The 19,389-nt window shown below is 35.5% G+C and overlaps 1 protein-coding gene across 12 annotated transcripts in view; it reads right to left on the bottom strand.

Moving 5' to 3' along the window:
* Nucleotides 1-19,389, bottom strand: part of DLG1 (discs large MAGUK scaffold protein 1) — a 257,844-nt gene that overhangs the window by 46,240 nt on the left and 192,215 nt on the right. For all 12 annotated transcript variants that reach the window (XM_026496015.4, XM_057306847.1, XM_048214738.2 and 9 more), the window contains one exon: nt 14,983-15,085. In XM_026496015.4, the coding sequence (XP_026351800.2) occupies nt 14,983-15,085 (103 nt within the window). The remainder of the gene's footprint in view (nt 1-14,982; nt 15,086-19,389) is intronic.

Below are 19,389 nucleotides of genomic sequence, written 5' to 3'. Positions count from 1 at the left end.
TTCTTTTTTAATAGCTATATAGTTCTTTTGTGTTTAACCTTTATTTCTTTGTTACAGCAAAATACTGTAAAGAGTTAGATTCTGCTTTATCAGCAAACCGGAAAATTGTTTTCTTTGAACAATTAAGGTAACTTTTGATATAACTGAAGTTGATCTCAGTTCTATTTATACTATTTTATGCTTTATTTATATATACACAAGGCTTCTGTATGAATAGTTGTGTCAGAGTATATTTTCCCAAGATACGTGCTTGCATCCCACATGTCCTTGTACTATGTGACCTTGATGTTCCCCCATCAAGAGGGTGGAGTCTAATCACCCTCTCCTTGAATTTTGGCTGGCCTTATGACTCACACGCAAACGAACATGGTAGAAATGATTATATGTGACTTTCAAAGTTAGATTAGAAGAGGCCATGAAACTTCTACCTGTTTCTTTAGGGATGCTTGTTCTGGGGGAAATCAGATACCATGAAGAAGTCTGATAACCCTCAAAGCACCATGCTGCAGAGGTCCCATGATGGTGTTCTGAGCCCAAACTTTCAGCCAGTATCACCAAGGCATGAGACAAGGGGAGTAAAGCCATTTGGACCCTCATCCACCAGCTGAAACCCATTAAGTGACCTCAGCCTATGCCACAAAGACCATCCAGACAAAATCATGACCGAATTCCTAATCTACAGAATTCATAAGTTAACTGTTTTAATCCATTAAACTTTGGAGTAGTTATGAAACAACAGTAACCAGAACACACTCTCGCTGTGCAATCTATTCTGTTTACACACACACGAACAAAAGGACAAGCCCTCCTAAGTTTAAAAATACATATTAAATTCCTAAAACAAGGAATTATATAAATATGTAGACATTTATATATAAAATTAAGTTTATATTTTATAAATATATTTATAAATGTATTAATTTCAAACACCAACATTAGGATTTCATAAAATATTCATAAATATTTAATAAAATATAAATAAATTTTATATACTTTCAAAGATAAATATATACATATAAAATTAGGAAGGCTTATTCTTTTGTTCTAGTGGTAATCTTTTGTTTGGGTTTTGCCCCCTTCACCATGAGTGATCTCCACAGAGCTGCACTGAAAGATTATCCTTTTATATCCAGTTAAAAACTTTAAAGCAATTGGAAAGCTTATGCTATTTTCATAGCATCTTCAAATTTCTCCCATTTTCTGATCATTGTACTTTATCCAAATTGTCAGAGCATACAGTCTTTTCATATTATATACTCTCCTCCTTACAACTATCTTAATTAATTGCTAGAACTAGTCCTTAGATCAGTATCTCTCCCATCATTTTGGGTGTCTGAAGTTTGTTCTTTTTTCTCAGAGAGTGACCTGAATATCATTCTGTTGTTTATACATTTGACTGCAGCCTTTATATGTGAAAGTCTATTTGATTCAGTTTCTTTCTTTGATTCTTTGAGTATGCTGACTCCACTGTTTCCTATGAGCCACTGCTGATGAAATTCTAATGACTACCTCATTTCCTTTCCTTTAAAGGGCATTTGGGGGGGGGGGTCTGGAATTCCACTGAATTTTTTTCTTTACTTTTTAAAATTTAACAATAAGGTACTGTTTCAGGGGTATAGATCTTTGATTCATCAGTCTTACTCAATTCACAGCACTCACCATAGCACATACCTTCCTCAATGTCCATCACCCAGCCATCCCATCCCTCCTACACCCCCCTCCACTCCAGCAACCCTCAGTTTGTTTCCTGAGATTAAGAGTATCTTATGGTTTGTCCCCTTCTCTGGTTTTGTCTGGTTTCATTTCTTCATCTCTTTCCCTACGATCCTCTGCCTTGTTTCTCAAATTCCACATATCAGTGAGATCATACGATAACTGTCTTTCTCTGATTGAGTTATTTCGCTTAGCATAATACCCTCTACTTCCATCCATATCGTTGCAAATGGCAAGATTTCACTTTGTGATGGCTGCATAATATTCCAATGTGTGTGTGTGTGTGTGTGTGTGTGTATATATATATATATATATATATTTTTTTTTTCTTTATCCATTCATCTGTCGATGGACATCTAGGCTCTTTCCAGTTTGGCTATTGTGGACATTGTTGCTATGAACATTGGGGTGCACGTGCCCCTTTGGTTCACTACATTTATATCTTTGGGGTACATACCCAGTAGTGCAATTGCTGGTTCACAGGGTACTTCTATTTTCAACTTTTTAAGGAACTTCCATACTGTTTTCCACAGTGGCTGCACCAGCTTGCATTCCCACCAACAGTGTAGGAGGGTTCCCCTTTCCATGCATCCTTGCCAACATCTGTTGTTTCCTGACTTGTTAATTTTAGCCATTCTGACTGGTGTGAGGTGGTATCTCCTTGTGGTTTTTTTTTTTTTTTTTTTAAAGATTTTATTTATTTATGTGACAGAGAGACAGCCAGCGAGAGAGGGAACACAGCAGGGGAGTGGGAGAGGAAGACGCAGGCTCCTAGCGGAGGAGCCTGATGTGGGACTTGATCCCGGAAAGCCGGGATCACGCCCTGAGCCGAAGGCAGACGCTTAACGACTGCGCTACCCAGGCGCCCCTCCTTGTGGTTTTGATTTGTATTTCCCTGATGCCGAGTGATGTGGAGCACTTTTTCATGTGTCCGTTGGCCATTTGGATGTCTTCTTTGCAGAAATGTCTGTTCATGTCTTTTGCCCATTTCTTGACTGCATTATTTGTTCTTTGGGTGTTGAGTTTGATAAGCTCTTCACAGATTTTGGATACTAGCCCTTTATCTGATATGTCATTTGCAAATATCTTCTCCCATTCTGTAGGTTGTCTTCTGGTTTTGTTGACTGTTTGCTTTGCTGTGCAAAAGCTTTTTATCTTGATGAAGTCCCAATAGTTCACTTTTGCCCTTGCTTCCCTTGCCTTTGGCAATATGTCTAGGAAGAAGTTGCTGAGGCTGAGGTCGAAGAGGTTGCTGCCTGTGTTCTCCTCAAGGATTTTGATGGATTCCTGTCTCACATTTAGGTCCTTCATCCATTTTGAGTCTATTTTTGTGTGTGGTATAAGGAAATGGTCCAGTTTCATTCTTCTGCATGTGGTTGTCCAATTTTCCCATCACCATTTATTTGTTGAAGAGACATTTTTCCACTGGACATTCTTTCCTGCTTTGTCGAAAATCAGCTGACCATAGAGTTGAGGGGCCATTTCTGGACTCTCTATTCTGTTCCATTGATCTGTGTCTGTTTTTGTGCCAGTACCATACTGTCTTGATGATTACAGCTTTGTAATAGAGCTTGAAGTCTGGAACTGAGATGCCACCAGCTTTGTTTTTCTTTTTCAACATTCCTCTGGCTATTTAGGGTCTTTTCTGGTTCCATAAAAATTTTAGGATTATTTGTTCCATTTCTGTGAAAAAAGTTAATGGTGTTTTGATAGGGATTGCATTAAATGTGTAGATTGCTCTAGGTAGCATACACATTTTCACAATATTTGTTCTTCCAATCCACGAGTATGGAACATTTTTCCATTTCTTTGTGTCTTCTACAATATGTCATGAGTATTCTATAGTTTTCTGAGTACACATTCTTTGCCTCTTTGGTTAGATTTATTCCTAGGTAGCTAGGAATAAATTCCTAGGTTTTGGGTGCAACTGTAAATGGGATCGACTCCTTAATTTCTCTTTCTTCTGCCTTGTTGTTGGTGTATAGAACTAGGGCTTCTAGTACCATGTTGAACAGCAGCGGTGATAGTGGACATCCCTGCCATGTTCCTGACCTTAGCTCTCAGTTTTTCCCCATTGAGAATGATATTTGCTGTGTGTTTTTCATAGATGGCTTTTATGATATTGAGGTATGTACCCTCTATCCCTACACTGTGAAGGGTTTTAATCAAAGGATGCTCTACTTTGTCAAATGCTTTTTCTGCATCTATTTAGAGTATCATATGGTTCTTGTTCTTTCTTTTATTAATGTAGTGTATCACACTGATTTGCAGATGCTGAACCAACCTTGCAGCCCAGGAGTAAATCCCACTTGGTCGTGGTGAATAATCCTTTTAATGTACTGATGGATCCTATTAGGTAGTATTTTGGTGAGAATTTTTGCATCCATGTTCATCAGGTATATTGGTCTGTAATTCTCCTCTTTGTCTGGTTTTGGGATCAAGGTAATGCTGGCCTCATAAAATGAGTTTGGAAGTTTTCCTTCCATTTCTATTTTTTGGAACAGTTTCAGAAGAATAGGTATTAATTCTTCTTTAAATGTTTGGTAGAATTCCTCTGGGAAGCCATCTGGCCCTGGGCTCTTGTTTGTTGGGAGAGTTTTGATTACTGCTTCAATTTCCTTGCTGGTTATGGGTCTGTTCAGGCTTTCTATTTCTTCCTGGTTCAGTTTTGGTAGTTTATATGTTTCAAGGAATGCATCCATTTCTTCCAGATTGTCTAATTTGTTGGTACATTGTTGCTCATAATATGTTCTTATAATTGTATTTGTTTTTATTTTTAGATTTTATTATTTATTTTGAAGTTAAAAATGAGTGACAGAAAGTAAAAACTGCCATACAACTTTTGGTTTGTTCTCAGTTTGTTTTCGATTTCAATGCTGTCCTGACAGATGGAACAGGACAGAGCAGTCCTGGGAGGGCGGGGATTCCAGGAGAAAGGAGCCGGGCAGAGAAGGAAGAGCAGAGAGGCTGAGGGGCTTCCTGGGGGTTGAAGGGCAGGGTGTGTGTATTTTTCTTTTAATCCCAATAATTTTATGAGAATATTTCTCAGTGCTGGTTATCACCTTAGGTAAATAGAATGTCTTTTTGATATGTAGCTTGATATTTTTTTTTAATTTTGGGAGAGTTCTTTTGTTTATACACCGTATTTGTTTTATATGCATTGTTTTGTTTTTTTCCTATGAAACGCCCACATGTTGAATATTCTTTGTCTACTTTGTCATTCTCAAATCCTTTTTTATTCTCTTCTTTTATTAATATATTTTCTAAAGATTGAAGCAATCACAAATTGTTTTTCCTGAGCCATTTGACAGTAACTTGCTATCTTGATGTCTCATCACCCTTGAATACTTCGGTATGTATTTCCTATAAATAACGATATTTTCTTATATAACAACAAAACCATCAAAATAAAAAAGTCATATCAATACATTAGTACTATCTAATGCTCACACTCCACTGAAGTTTCCCCAGTAATGCCCTATATAGCAAAAGGATCTAGTCTGAAATGACGAGTTGTCACATCTGATCATATATGCACTTAGTTGTCAGATCTTTTAGTTTCTTTCAGTCACAACAGTTCCTCAGTCTTCCCTTGACTTTGTAATCTTGATACTGTTGAAGATTACTTTAGGTTTGTCTGATGTTTCCACATGATTAGATTCTGGTTATGCAAATTTGTCAGGAATATCAAGGAGAAGATGTTATGTTCTCTCCATTGCACCCTAGCAGGTAGTTTACAATTCTGATTTGTCTCATTACTAATGTTATTAGCTTTCAGCACTTGATGAAGGCTGTATCTGCCAGGTTTCTCTACTGTAAAATTACTTTTTCCCTTTGCAAATAATAAGTTATTGAAATAATATACACTTCTCCATTCTCATCAAACGTCCAACTAATTCAAAAATTTTTATTAGTTAAGACTCATGATTTCCGAATTTACTCAGTGCAGTATAACCTCAAATTGTTGCTCAATTTAGGTCAAATTGTTCTCAATTTAGCCAGTGGGAACCCTTTCAAACTGGATATTCTGTCCTTTTGACATGTCTCCATCATCCCTTGAGCGTTTCCTTGCTTTCATGTATACACACACATATTATATATAAAAAACACATTTATAACTATATTTGTTTATATAAATTGAATACCTTATGTTTATACCAATTTCTCCAATTCTAATCTAATATTATAGGGTTTATATTTTGGTTTCTCCCTTTCCATATTTAGCACTTCTCTAAAAATGAAAATTATAGATAACATTACTTTTAGCATATATGTATTCATTGGATCAACCTCTCTGTATGTAAGGAGTCTTCTGACTCTACTACAACTCACTTCCTTGACTGAACTCTAACCAGTCCCATGTGTTACCTCCTCACTCTGCTCAAACTCTCCTCTTTGTTAAACTTAATTTTTGAAATAAAATTTTTCTTTATTTCTAATTATTTTCTAAGTTTTATCAACTCATTTATGTTGTTCTTTCATATACTCCATAATTATTCTTTAACTTATTTTGAAATATTAAGGTTATACTTTTCATTTATTTCATGGGCATGTTTTTCTGGCATACTTTCATTATGGAGATGTTATTCTGATCCTTATTTTCATTTTTCAAACAGATTTCCATTGGATTCAATACTGATCCTTTTCTGTTGTTCATTTTTATGAGGAATTAGTTTTCCTGAACTTTTCTTTTTAAAGATTTTGAGAGAAAGCAAGTGAGTGAGCACACACACAAGCAGCAGGGGCGGGGGGAGAGGGAGAAGCAGACTCCCCACTGAGCAGGGAGCCCAACATGGGACTCAATCCCAGGACCCTGAGATCATGACCTGAGCTGAAGGCAGACGCTTAACTGACTGAGCCACCCAGGTGCCCCAGTTTTCCTGAACTTTTAGATAAGACTATTTTGGGTTAGGATAGCTTTTCTATCTTCACAGCTCTGGAGCTCCCTCTTTTGTTGTTTCTGACAAATATTCAAAGATATGATCGCATACACCGTGAGATTTCCTGGTGGTGTACTTTCCCCCTACTCATCCGTACCTTCTATTTCCTTTGGCCCTATTATCCCTATCCTGCTCAATTTGGATTTTATTCTCAGTGTTCCTCTTGGTGGGGGGGTTTGAACTGAAATGGAGCTATCACTGGATAAATGTGCCAGAGGGCCCAGACTGTTCCATCTCCCTCATACCTGACTGTAGATCCCAGCACTTAAAATGTAAATTGTGCAAAAACCCTTACAGTTGTAGGTGCTGTTCTCAAATTGGCCACTGCATTTTCTAGTGAGTACTGATTGGCTTTTGGGCTTCTTGTACTGCTTCCCCTTGTACAGATGCTTGTATTACAGGGTCTCATAGCTGTTGATAACTTGTTTATACTTGCTTGTATTTTGGGGTTCATGGGATACCTTTTCATCTAGTTCTGTTAATGAGCTGTTAATAAATTTTGGTTTTGCTATCCAAGTTTTTAGTTCTGGGCAATTCAACTTTAAATCTACTATCTTATTTTTAATTTTCTATTTGTCCCACTGCTCTATCAATCCATTATTTTAATGGTTGTTTCAGAAAATTATTAGGAAGTGATGAGTTTTCAATATTTATTACTTTTGTTTTTAATATTTTAATTTTTAAAAAATCTTACTTGTACATTTATTTGTTCATTCATTCATTTTCAAGATTTTACTTTTTAAGTAATCTCTACAGCCAATGTGGGGCTTGAACTTACAACTCCGAGATCAAGAGTCATGGGCTCTCCTGACTGAGCCTGCCAGGTGCCCCATAATTTTATTTTTAATAATGACTGTGTTTAACAACTACTTCATAAAATTCCTTAAACTTCAACAATTTGGCTCTTGTAAGCCATTATACCACAGCTCTTATACAAAAGCAATGTCTGTGCTTCCTTACTGCCTTAACAGCTCTGTGATGCTTTTAATGAAATGTTCATTATATTTCATGTAGCATTATTAGTTTTCAGTGATTTTGCCAGTTGAATTAATGAAAGCCCTAGTGACGTAAAACATTCTATATTTCAGAAATTTAAAAACCTTCTGTACAAAGAACATGTATTTTTTTTACATTATTTTTTACAGTAAACAATACTCTCTCCTAAGAAGTAACTAAGTCACTACAAGAAGCAGTTAAAGTCTCAGATATTCAACATTTAAGATACTGGAGAGCAAAGTCAATTCCTGTTAATTTCTTAAATTTGTGCATTTACAGTGCTGACTCTATTCAGATTTTCATATTTATGGTCTTTACTTAATATTAACAATTCCTCCTAACCATCTGTCTGTTCAGAACATACTTCCAACACTTTCCTCAAATTTACTTTTCCTTTAAACCCCCATTTCATTTACATAGCTAAGATTCCTCTCTTTCCTGTCTGTTCCAATCAGTTTATACTTTTAGCTCTATCAATTTCCACTGTATATCCATCCTGTATACATTTTCTCACGTTTTATTCTGGGGGGAGAGTTTAATTTCTTTTTTCAGTTAAGTCATTTATACCCCTCTCCTGGAAATCATATCACAACTCATTACAGGAAAGCTACACTGGGAGAAAACGGAAATGTTACTATACAGAAAGTTTTCTCCATTCAGCATTTCAGAAATTTTCACACTTGTCATGAAATATATTTAGGGAGTCTCTGAACTGCCGGCCATTAAGTTAAATGATATGTGTATGCTTGTAAGAGGAGATATAATGTTTAACAGCTGATTTTCTGCATTTTATTCCCCTTTTCAACTTCTAATCTTCGTTTTGACCCTGCTAGAAGTGAAAAGATGGAAGAAATTAGGGGAAGAGAGTGGGGATAAATTATATCTCCCCCAATTTCTTTAAACTTGCAATCCCAACTACGAAGAATAAAACTCATTTGTACTCTATAATGAAATATATTAGTTAAATGTAGAACTTAACATCTGAGAGCAATAACTCTCAGAGAATAGTTAAGACTGGTTTAGAGGAGAAAAAGGGAAATGTTCTGAGTAAGAAGGTAGGCTGGTTAGGTAGCAGGAAAGGGTAGAAAGATACAGGAAGGAAAGTAAGAGACTAAAACAAAATTTAATTAGGAATCAGCTACAGAAAATCACTGAAGAGATGACAAATGCTTGTTTACAAAGAAATGCCACTGGTCCAATACAACGTCTCCATTTGGTTTGTACTTCTCCTTTCTTTGGTTGTTACCAGAATAGAGAACGGAAATAAAATGAGGAGACTGGGGTTAAAACTCTACCTCTGTAGCTAAGATTTAAATTAAAGCTTTGGAATTCAGACAAGTGGCTCTGATCAAACCTCTCACTTTTCTAGATTTCAGTTTAGTCACTTAAAAATTAGGAATAATAATATCAACTTCAAGGAATTTTTTTTTCTTGTGGAAAAAAAATCACAACTTTAAGACAACCAATGGGAAAGAGAAAGTAAGTTTCGTGTTAAGTTTAATTCTTTTTCTTTTATCTCTTTTTCTTTTATAGTATCACTGCAATATAATCAGTATTTTTCAACCAAAAATTTAAAGATTTTATTTATGTATTTGACAGAGAGGTAGACAGCCAGCGAGAGAGGGAACACAAGCAGGGGGAGTGGGAGAGGAAGAAGCAGGCTCCCAGCAGGGAGCCTGATGTGGGGCTTGATCCCTGGACCCTGGGATCACGCCCTGAGCTGAAGGCAGACGCTTAACGACTGAGCCACCCAGGCGCCCCTCAACCAAAAATTTAGATTTCAGGTCTGAAAGCTCATAAAGTGTACTTGAGGAACAATGAGATAAAATATCTGAGGTTAGGGCTTTCCAGGGTGTAGGGACCCACTTGGAACCCAGAGTTGTTAAAAGGATTTTTTTTTTTTAAGATTTTATTTAATTTTTTGACAGAGAGAGACAGCCAGCGAGAGAGGGAACACAAGCAGGGGGAGTGGGAGAGGAAGAAGCAGGCTCATAGCTGAGGAGCCTGATGTGGGGCTCCATCCCATAACACCGGGATCACGCCCTGAACCGAAGGCAGACGCTTAACGACTGTGCCACCCAGGTGCCCCTAAAAGGATTATTTTAAACTGAAGACACTGGAGATTCAACAAATGCAGGAAAAAAGCCTTCCCAGAGTGTCCCTTATCTGACCAAAAATTAATGAGGCTATCATAAATACCCTCTCCTGGGGCATATTATGACTTTGAGAAGGAAAGACTACTCTTAGTAGTCTTAGACAACATTATTACAAACTTTCTCCTAAAAACCCATTTGTTTTTCCTAAAGACATCTATTTGTTTTTCCCACAGAAGGTTTTTCTTTCAACTCTTGTTTCCTTACTAAGTTAGGTATATAAGGAATTAATGAGCCCGACTTCTTTTGCTGGCTCCTCATACGCATATAAAAATAAACCTTTTCTCATGTGAATCTGTCTTTTGTCAGTTTAAGTTGCAGTCCCCAGCAAGTGAAACTAAAAGGTTAGAGAGAAAGTTTTTCCTCCTCTACAAAGAGGCTAGAAGAAATCTTAACCACTTAATAGCTGTATTAACTGGCAAATTACTTAAACTTTTTGTGCCTTTGTTTACTCACCTGTAATGTAAAATGAGATAACAGTGCCTATCTTATAGGTTTTATGGGAATTAAAAGAGTTAATAAATGTAACATGGTTAGTACCATATCCGGCACACAATTTTTCTATTGTATTCTATTACCCAACCCATAGGAAGCTCTTGAACTACACAGATCAGGAACTATTTGACAAATTTTTAACTTCTGAATGGAGTAAAAAACTAGCATAGTAATTCCAGTGCCTGTGTTTGATTAGAGTTATAGATCCTTTTATCCTAAAGATAAAAATTTACTCCTACCAAAAGCTTACCTCTTTGCTCTTTGTCTGTTTGTATGAATACATGTATGTCAGATTATCAGTGAAGCAGAGAATCCCAAGGGGTTCATCATTAGTAAAGTGAAGATACTAACTGCAGAGAGATGACTGATTAGCAGAGTGTCAGGTGACTCCTTTTATACTTCTTAAAATGGCCAGTTCACTGAGAAAGAAAACCTGAGCCTTCAACTTATATCCTTGGCCCTCATAGCAGTTACACACTAATGATGTGGAATATATTTAAAAAAAAATGCTGTATAACAAAAATATATTTGTTAAAAATACATTATTAATATTAAAATGAAACATAGAACTACAGCATCATTGCCTTATAAACAACGTACGTAGCAATACAGCAAGGAAGACAGGTGTTTTCAAAGTATCCAAAACTTGCTTTTAAATTTTAACTCTCCTATTTTTGGTCTTTTTTTTTTTTTTTCCAACCTATGACATCATTTCTTCTCTCTGCCCATCTAAATCCTATCCATTCTTTAGGTTGCCAGTTAAGCCCCAATCCTACTCTAAGGTGTTTTTTTTCCTCATGCCAGGCAACATGAAGTACTTTCTTTTGAATTCCTAAGGCAAAGGCTCTCTTCTGTGCTCTATTGGTACTTACCATGTTTTTATTAGGCAACAGTATCATAGCTATGGTAAAAGAATACAGTAAACATCAACATTGCCAGACTAAGCACTCATTTAAAATATTCCCAGTGAAAGGTATCTAGATTTTGAAGATAACAGATCGGGGACTGAATCCTGGCTATTACTAGCTTTGTTATCTGAGCCAACTCATCATCTGTATGTATTTCATAAGGCTCTAGAGCAAGGTTTAAATAAATAATAACCAAACAGGCACCTAAATGAACATCTAATTATAAACTGTGTTAAATGTTATAAAGAAAAAATACCACAGCGCTATCAGAAATGGAATCATGAGAAAGAGCCAGCCATATGAAGAACAAGGAAAAAGAACACTCTAAGAAAGTACAGAAATGATCAGAGAATTAGACTACTTTATGATGCAATAAAGGGTCTGAAAGAAGACCTGTATGGTTACAGCCTAAGGAGCAAAGGAAGGAGAAGAGGGCATGCAGTGATCACATGTGTTGTGCTGTGCTCAATCACATAGGGCCTTTCTTGCAGGTCCTATGAAAGGGTTTAGATTTTATGCAGAGTTTAATGAAAAATGTTTTAAATGGGAAATGACACAATGCAATCATTGTATTTAAAAAGATCACTTTGCTTGATGAACAGAGAATGGACTGGAGAAAACCAAGAAAAGAAATAAGGAGACTTGTCAGACGCTATTAGAATAGGTTAGGTAACAGATGAGGGTGGCTTTGGTTAGGGAAGTATCTGTTGACACAGAGGTTGAGAAAGCGGAGGGAGGGCAAGGATGACTCTGAGGCTCCTGCCTTAAGAATCAATGCAGGTACCATGTACTGAAATAGTAAAATAATTGTTTTAGGAATGCTCAATTGCAAACACTACGGAGAAATACAGCTAGTGACATCACATAAGATACACAGTAAGTCTGATACTCAGGAGATGTTTGGAAAAAAAATACATCTAGTAAGAGCATCAACATAAGGGTCTAACCTGGAAACAGAAACACCTACTAAATAGTAGCTGCTTGAATAATCAAAGCAGAATGTAAATTCCTCTGGATAAAGAGAACAGTAATTTTGAATACAAGTAAAGAAAAAGTATCAATCAGAAAGGTTCTTACAGAAGTATGGAAATCTCAAAAAAGAACAAAAGAGAAGAAAAACAGTACAAGCACAGAAAAAGACAATCTGAAAGGAAGATTCTTGGGCCCATTCAATACGGCCCATCCTAGGAAAACAGTAGCCTATCCTTACCAACCATCAGGGGCAAGTATATCTAGGGCATACAGATGGAAATTAGGCTTAGTTAAAAGCTGCTAAATATAAAAAATGATAAAGTTAACTATCCTTGTTCTGGTCTATGCTTACCAAGCATTAGAGCAGTTCTTCCATTAATCAATTTTTAACTCCTTATTAAACGTAACTCAATATTTTTACCTGTGTCTCAGAAGATTCCTTCTTGGCAAACATTAACTAGAATATGTCTGAATTTTGATGATTCTGAGTCAATTTCCTATCATTTTGTGTCCTTTCAATAGAAAGATTCACTTCTTTTTAATTCAGTAAAATTTTCTTCAATGTGTAATTTCAAACATTCTCCTCTTAAAAAAAATTTTTTTAGAAAGTCTAATTATGTATATATTGCATATACATACTTGCCAGTCTTCCATTGCTAATATTTTCTCTCGATCTTAAAATTCTCCTTGTTTCATTTTATTTTTCCTCTTGTATCCTCTAACCTCTATTGATTTTTCTGCAGTATCTCTTTGTCTTTGTGTTCAATTTAAGAAACTGCTTTTCTTTTTTCTTTCCTGGGTTCTGCTATCTCAAAATCAATCTCTTGGTTATGAAGCTGTTTTTTTCCATACAGTTCTTACACTTCTATTTAGTGGTCTTTCAAAGAAATGAATGCACTAGTTGTTGAAAATATTAAGATCAAATTTTCATCTGATCTATGCCAATGTTTTGTGTGTGTGTGTGTGTGTGTGTGTGTGTGTGTGTGTGTGAAGTACCTGTTGCTAAGCTTTGCAGTTTCCACTTCTTACTATTATCTTTGTATGAATGCTAGGACAGTTACTTTTTAACTACTTATTATTGAATGAGTTGGATTTTGCTGGACCAGCTATTTGGCTGAACCAGAAAGTTAAGGGGTGCAGGAGGGATGGAAGCACAGTATCTTCATGGCCTTTGAAACCAAAGGACTGTCACATTATCTGATGCTATCAAGACAGATTCCTTTACCCAAATACTACTACTCCACTTCTCTAAATCAAATCACATCAAGGATGGCTTCTGTTTCAGCGTGTTCACTCCAATTCCCATGATGCTTGCCAAAACCAAAAGGATGATGTTTTTATACCTCAAAAAGAAGCTCCTCACCTTTAGAATGAGTAATTTTCTGTCATATTCTAAGTTCTGCCACCACTGAGAATTCTCAACATTCCATGTTTTTACTCTTCCCTCTTTCTGTGTGGCTTCTGCCAGATCTCAAGCTGCATAAGCAAGCCATCTGTCATCTTAGCTTTGCTTAATGTGAGGTGGAGTTCTGCTGGCAGAAGTGCATGTATGTTTTATTTTCCATTGCTTTTATGTATTTTCTGGGGGAGGTCAGATATTGACTTACCTTTAATCATACCTAAATAGTCTATATTCCTTATGCACGTAAATAAATGAGAACCCTTCTATAATACTAAAAAGCCATATCTTAGTAAATATTGATAAGTTGGCTTCCATATAGTATACTTATAGGGCAAGAATGTGTTGGCTAGAAGATAAAAGCATGCGTGGCCCCACTGGAGGTTTTGTTTCTCACTGAATTAACAAACTGGCATTCTGATTTCATATATTAGTCTCTATTTGGCTAATGTGAATTTATTTGGAATTTATCCATTATTCAAATGGATTTACATCTGTTCAGTTAATGGACCTAAAATAAAATGCTGAGGTTTACAACTGTACATATTATGAAATAGCATGGAAAGCCCTACATGCTGTTTTGATTACCTAAAAAAAATTTATTAGGTTCTGTTTCAAAAATAAATTCCAATCTAAGAAAAAAAAATAATAAATTTAACAGTTGCTAAATTAGAAATTGTTTCACTGACTCCTTTAGTCACATCATTCTTTCCTTCTTCACCTTGTTTATGAACACGAGCCTGTATGCTGTGTATTCTTCTGGGTATTAAGCTTTTTAAATTCCACTGAGGCTTTATTGGAGAAGTGGTTATGTTGATGTACACCACTAGAGTTTTACGTATGTTTAAATATGGAATGACCTTGAATTTTCCATTATCACCTTCTTCCCCTAGGAACTTAGGTCATGTCCATGAAACGTCACTATCTAGAAATTACATACCAAACTTGTGTTTTTTTTCTCTTTATTTTAAACAGCAACAAAGGCTATATAATAAACGTTATCTTAAATCTTGATATTAACAAACATAATCTAATTAAAAAGTCAGAAAAAATTGGGACGACCTAATTTTCTTTGGCAATGCTACTGTCATTGCATATGGTTTTTATGATCCTTTGGGATCACTGAGTTAGTAAAGGTATGTGTTTGGTTAGAGGATAGATTTAAAAAAAATAAACACTTAAAAATTAATCCAAATAACAGTGAAATACTCAAACGAATTCCTATATCCTACTGAACACACTTTGACCTGGGTTGTGAATTAGGTTCAGACTAAACAAATACTAGATTAATAAAAGAGATCAAAACATAAAAATGTTAAGCTTGGAAAGCTTAATACTGTTTAGTATTAAGAAGAAGAATTCTTAAAAAGTGAAACAATAAACACAGACAGTAGGAATTTTATTACCTTCAGGCCGATACTGTGCAACAATTGTGACAGCTTGGCCAGCATTTTTCAAAGCGGCTGCTGCTTGCTCATGGCTGGCAGTTCTGAGGTCAACACTGTTTACCTGTAAATCAAATTGAATCTTAAATTTGAAAGAAATTATTCACACTGATTAGAAACCACAATAGCCTGTTCTTTGAGTAGGCACAGAAAAAAAAATTACATGCAATAACTTTATCACTAAAATATCTTCTTGTTCCAATTTACTAAAGTATATCATACAGTAAAACAAAATATTAATATCAATGAAAGCAATTTTATCCACTAAGAATACTTTGCTTAACATCGAGTGAGCAAAACCAAAACATTTTCTTCCAGGTTTTCCGGAAGTTGTCTACCGATCTCTTGGGAAACACACCTTAATGTGGTAACTTGAAATATGAACAAATGCCATCATTTTGTACAGCTTATTTCAGTAGCAAATCAAGCAATGGGAAGGACATTCATTTTGTATGTAGCATCCTTTCATCTTCTACCATACTTTCACTCCTATTCCTCGTTTCAGTTCCAATTCTCTTCCCCAAACTAAGCTTCCGTTCTTGTGGAGTAACAGGAAGGCAAGTATTTAAAAGTATTAAAACAGCTCAGATTTCAGAGACTGACATTTAACTAGAGTAAATGTTATCAAATGAACAAGGGGACGTGTTTTGAAGACAGGGCCCTCCCTTGGGTGAAGTAATTACTGAGGTGATAAATTCCACTTGAAAGTAAGCAACTTAATTCTTATTTCTGAAAGGCTGCCAATACCTAGTATATACTGCAAGCACACTACCTTAAGACACTACCTTTTCCACTATTAGCAAAACTTAAATGGACATTCATGGGAGCATTAGTATTTTAATGGTAATAGCTTTAAATACTTTAGTTGTTTTTTTCCCTTAAAAATCAGCAGTGAATAGACTACAGTAATGCTTGAAATCTTGATCAAATATTTTTGGAAAGGAAGAACTGTCAAGCAATTTTTATATGAAAGTGTGTTTTGTCGACATCAAATCTCAAACCTGTTAAAGATCATATACCAATTTTGGAAAAAAATGACTACGAGCCCAGAAATTCTTGGGATTATAAAATTTATATAAAAGAACATTTTAACCATGTAAAGACCTGTTATTTGATATTATCTATAAAGGATGTCATCATGCAGCTAAGTTAAATCAAACACACTTTTTTAAAAGAAGCTTTTATTTAAATTCCAGTTAGTTAACATACAGCGTAATGTTAGTTTCAGGTGTACAACTTAATGTCTCCAACACTTCCCTACAATATCCAGTGTTCATCACAACAAGTGCACTCCTTAATACCCATCACCTATTTACCCCCCCTCACCCCGTAACCATCAGTTTATTCTCTATAGTTAAGAGTGCTTTGTGGTTTGCCTCTTTTTCCCTCTGCTCATGTTTTGTTTCTAAAATTCCTCATAATATTAGTGAAATCATATGGTATTTGTTTTTCTCTGACTGATTTACTTTGCTTAGCATAATACTCTCTAGCTCCATCTTTGTAGTTGCAAATGGTAAGATTTCACTCTTTTTTTTTTATGGCCGAGTAATATTCCAGTGCATGTGCGTGCGTGCGTGTGTGTGTGTGTGTGTGTGTGTAAATAAATAAATAAATATATTATACACCACATCTTTATCCATTCATCAGTTGATGGACATTTGGGTTGTTTCCATATTTGGCTATTGCAGATAATGCTGCTATAAATATTGGGGTACATGTATCCCTTTGAATTAGTATTTTTGTATTCTTTGGGTAAATACCTATAGTTCTTGATGAAAATCAAGATACGAGAAACTTTAAAGAAATGTAACACAATGTAATGTGCTTTTATTAGAGATTATTTCTAGCTGAAGGCTTTAAAAAAAACTCAACCCCAATGTATAAAGTAGAATTATAGAAGCATAAAGTAGAATTATAAAGCATAAAGTAGAATTTCTAATTCCCTGAAAAACAAATTAGGGAAGAAATATAAAGGAAGATAAAATTTCATAGATAATTGCAGGAAAGATTATAGTTCTTTTTTAAGATCTTCCTTCTTAATTTCTCTGAGAGAGAGAGAGCGAGCAAGCAGGAGGAGGGGCAGAGGGAGGGGAAAAAGCAGACTCTGAGTGCAGAGCCCAACACGGGGCTCAACCCCACGACACTGAGATCATGACCTGAGCCAAAATCAAGAGTCTGATGGTTAACCAACTGGAGCCACCCAAGTGTCCTGAAAAGATTATAATTTTTAACAAATTATTCCTGAGCACCAAATCTTTTTGCTACAGAAAAGATCTGAAAACATCTAGTATAGATTCAAAAAAGAATAATTTGTTAACAAGACTACAAATTATAAAAACTTTCTAAAATATCACCATTTTAACAGAAGATACATTATCAAGGATAATTTAAAAAGAAATCCTTGCACGGAGACACATATTTGTCTCAGCCTTAAGGTCACCTTTTTTTTTACACTATCACTTAAAAAACTGATTTATATATATATATATATAATTATATAATTATATATATATATAATTATATAATTATATATATATATAATTTACATAAAACCCACACTTTTAAAGTGTATAATTCAGTGGTTCTTAGTACTTTCAAAAGGATGTGTAATTATCACTATGGTCTAATCCCAAACATTTTCATCACTTCAAAAAGAATCCCACTACCCATTAGCAGCCATCCCCCCTCTCCCTTAGCTCTTGGCAACTACTAATCTACTTTCTGACTCCATGGATTTATCTATTCTGTACATTTTAAATAAATGGGATACTATGATATGTGGCCATTTGTGTCCAGCTTCTTTCACTTAGCATGCTTTCATGGTTCATCTTTGTTGCAGCATTTATCAGTGTCCCATTACTTACTATGGCTGAATAATTTTCTACTGTATAGATATTCCACATTTTATCTACACTGTTAATTTTATTCCTAATTATTTTACTCTTGTAAGTGAAACTGTTTTCTTTCTCTTTTTTTAAAGACTTATTTAATTTAAGGGGGGAAAGGGAAAGAGGTGGGGAGGTGGGCGGGGGGGAAAGTGTAAGGGGGGAAGGGCAGAGGGAGAGAATAAGAATCTTCAAAGCAGACTCCCTGCTGAGCAGGGAGCCCGAAGTGACACTTGATCCCAGGACCCTGAGATCATGACCTGAGCCGAAATCAAGAGTTGGATGCTCAATCGACTGAGCCACCCAGGCACCCCTTCTTAATTTCACTTTCAGGTAGTTCAATGTTGGTATATAGAAATAAAGCTGTTTCTTGTACAGTGATTTTTCTGTCCTGCAAACTTACTGAACTTGTTTATTAATTCCAATAGCTTTTTTGCTGGATTTTCTACGATTGTCTGTATATAAGAGATCATGACATGTGCAAATGGAGGTAGTTTTCCTTCATTGTTTTAAAGCTGGAAGCCTTTTATTTTTTTTTCCTTGCCTAACTGCCCTGTTTAGAAACTTCAGTAAAATGTTGAATATAAGTGACAAGAGTAGACACTCATGTCTTGTTTATGATCTCAGAGGGAACGATGTGGTGCTGTTGGTTTCGAGAAGTGCCTTTTCTGTGTCTATTGAGATGACTGTGTCATTTATGTCCTTTATTAATACAGTGCTTACTTTGGTTTTCTAATGCTGAACCAACTATTCATTTCTTGGATAAATTCCACTTGGTTATGGTGTATAGTCCTTTTCTTATGCTGGTATATAATATTTTTTTATCCTTCTGCCTCCAGTTTGCAATTTGTTGAGGATTTTTACATCTATAAGGGTGTAAGGAATGTTGGTTTGTTTTCTCTTTCTATTATGTCTTTGTCTGGTTTGATAAAAGAACAATATTGTCCCCCTAGAATGAGTTGGAAAGTGGTGTTCATGCCTATTCCTTTTTTGGGAAGTTTGTGAATGACTGGTTTTAATTCTTTAAATGTTTGGTAAACCGTACCTGTGAAACCGTCTGGTCCTGGGGTCTTACCTCTGTGAAATGTTTCTTCAATTCAGTCTCCCTAGTTGTTATAGGTCTATACAGAGTCAGTTTCAATAATTTATGTCTTTCTAGAAATTCATCAACAATGATATATACATTATGTACTACATTGCATGTAATCTATAGAGCATATACATTATAAAATGTACTTTGTCTTTAGTAACAATTTTTATTTTAGTTTTCTTTGTATGATATTAGTATAGTCACTCCAGGTGTTTCCTGATTACTGCCTGCATAGTATATCCTTTCCAACCTTTTAGTTTTAATCTTTGTTGAAAAGTAAACCACTGTCTTTGCATCTAAAATGTGTCCGTCATAGACAGCATATAGTTGGATTCTGTTTTTTTTAAAGATTTGAGAGAGAGGCATAGCACGTGCACGCATGTGCAAGGGGGT

Source organism: Ursus arctos, unplaced genomic scaffold (assembly GCF_023065955.2).
Source record: "Ursus arctos isolate Adak ecotype North America unplaced genomic scaffold, UrsArc2.0 scaffold_4, whole genome shotgun sequence".
NCBI classification, from domain to species: domain Eukaryota; kingdom Metazoa; phylum Chordata; class Mammalia; order Carnivora; family Ursidae; genus Ursus; species Ursus arctos.
This window is presented reverse-complemented; position numbering and strand designations above follow the sequence as displayed.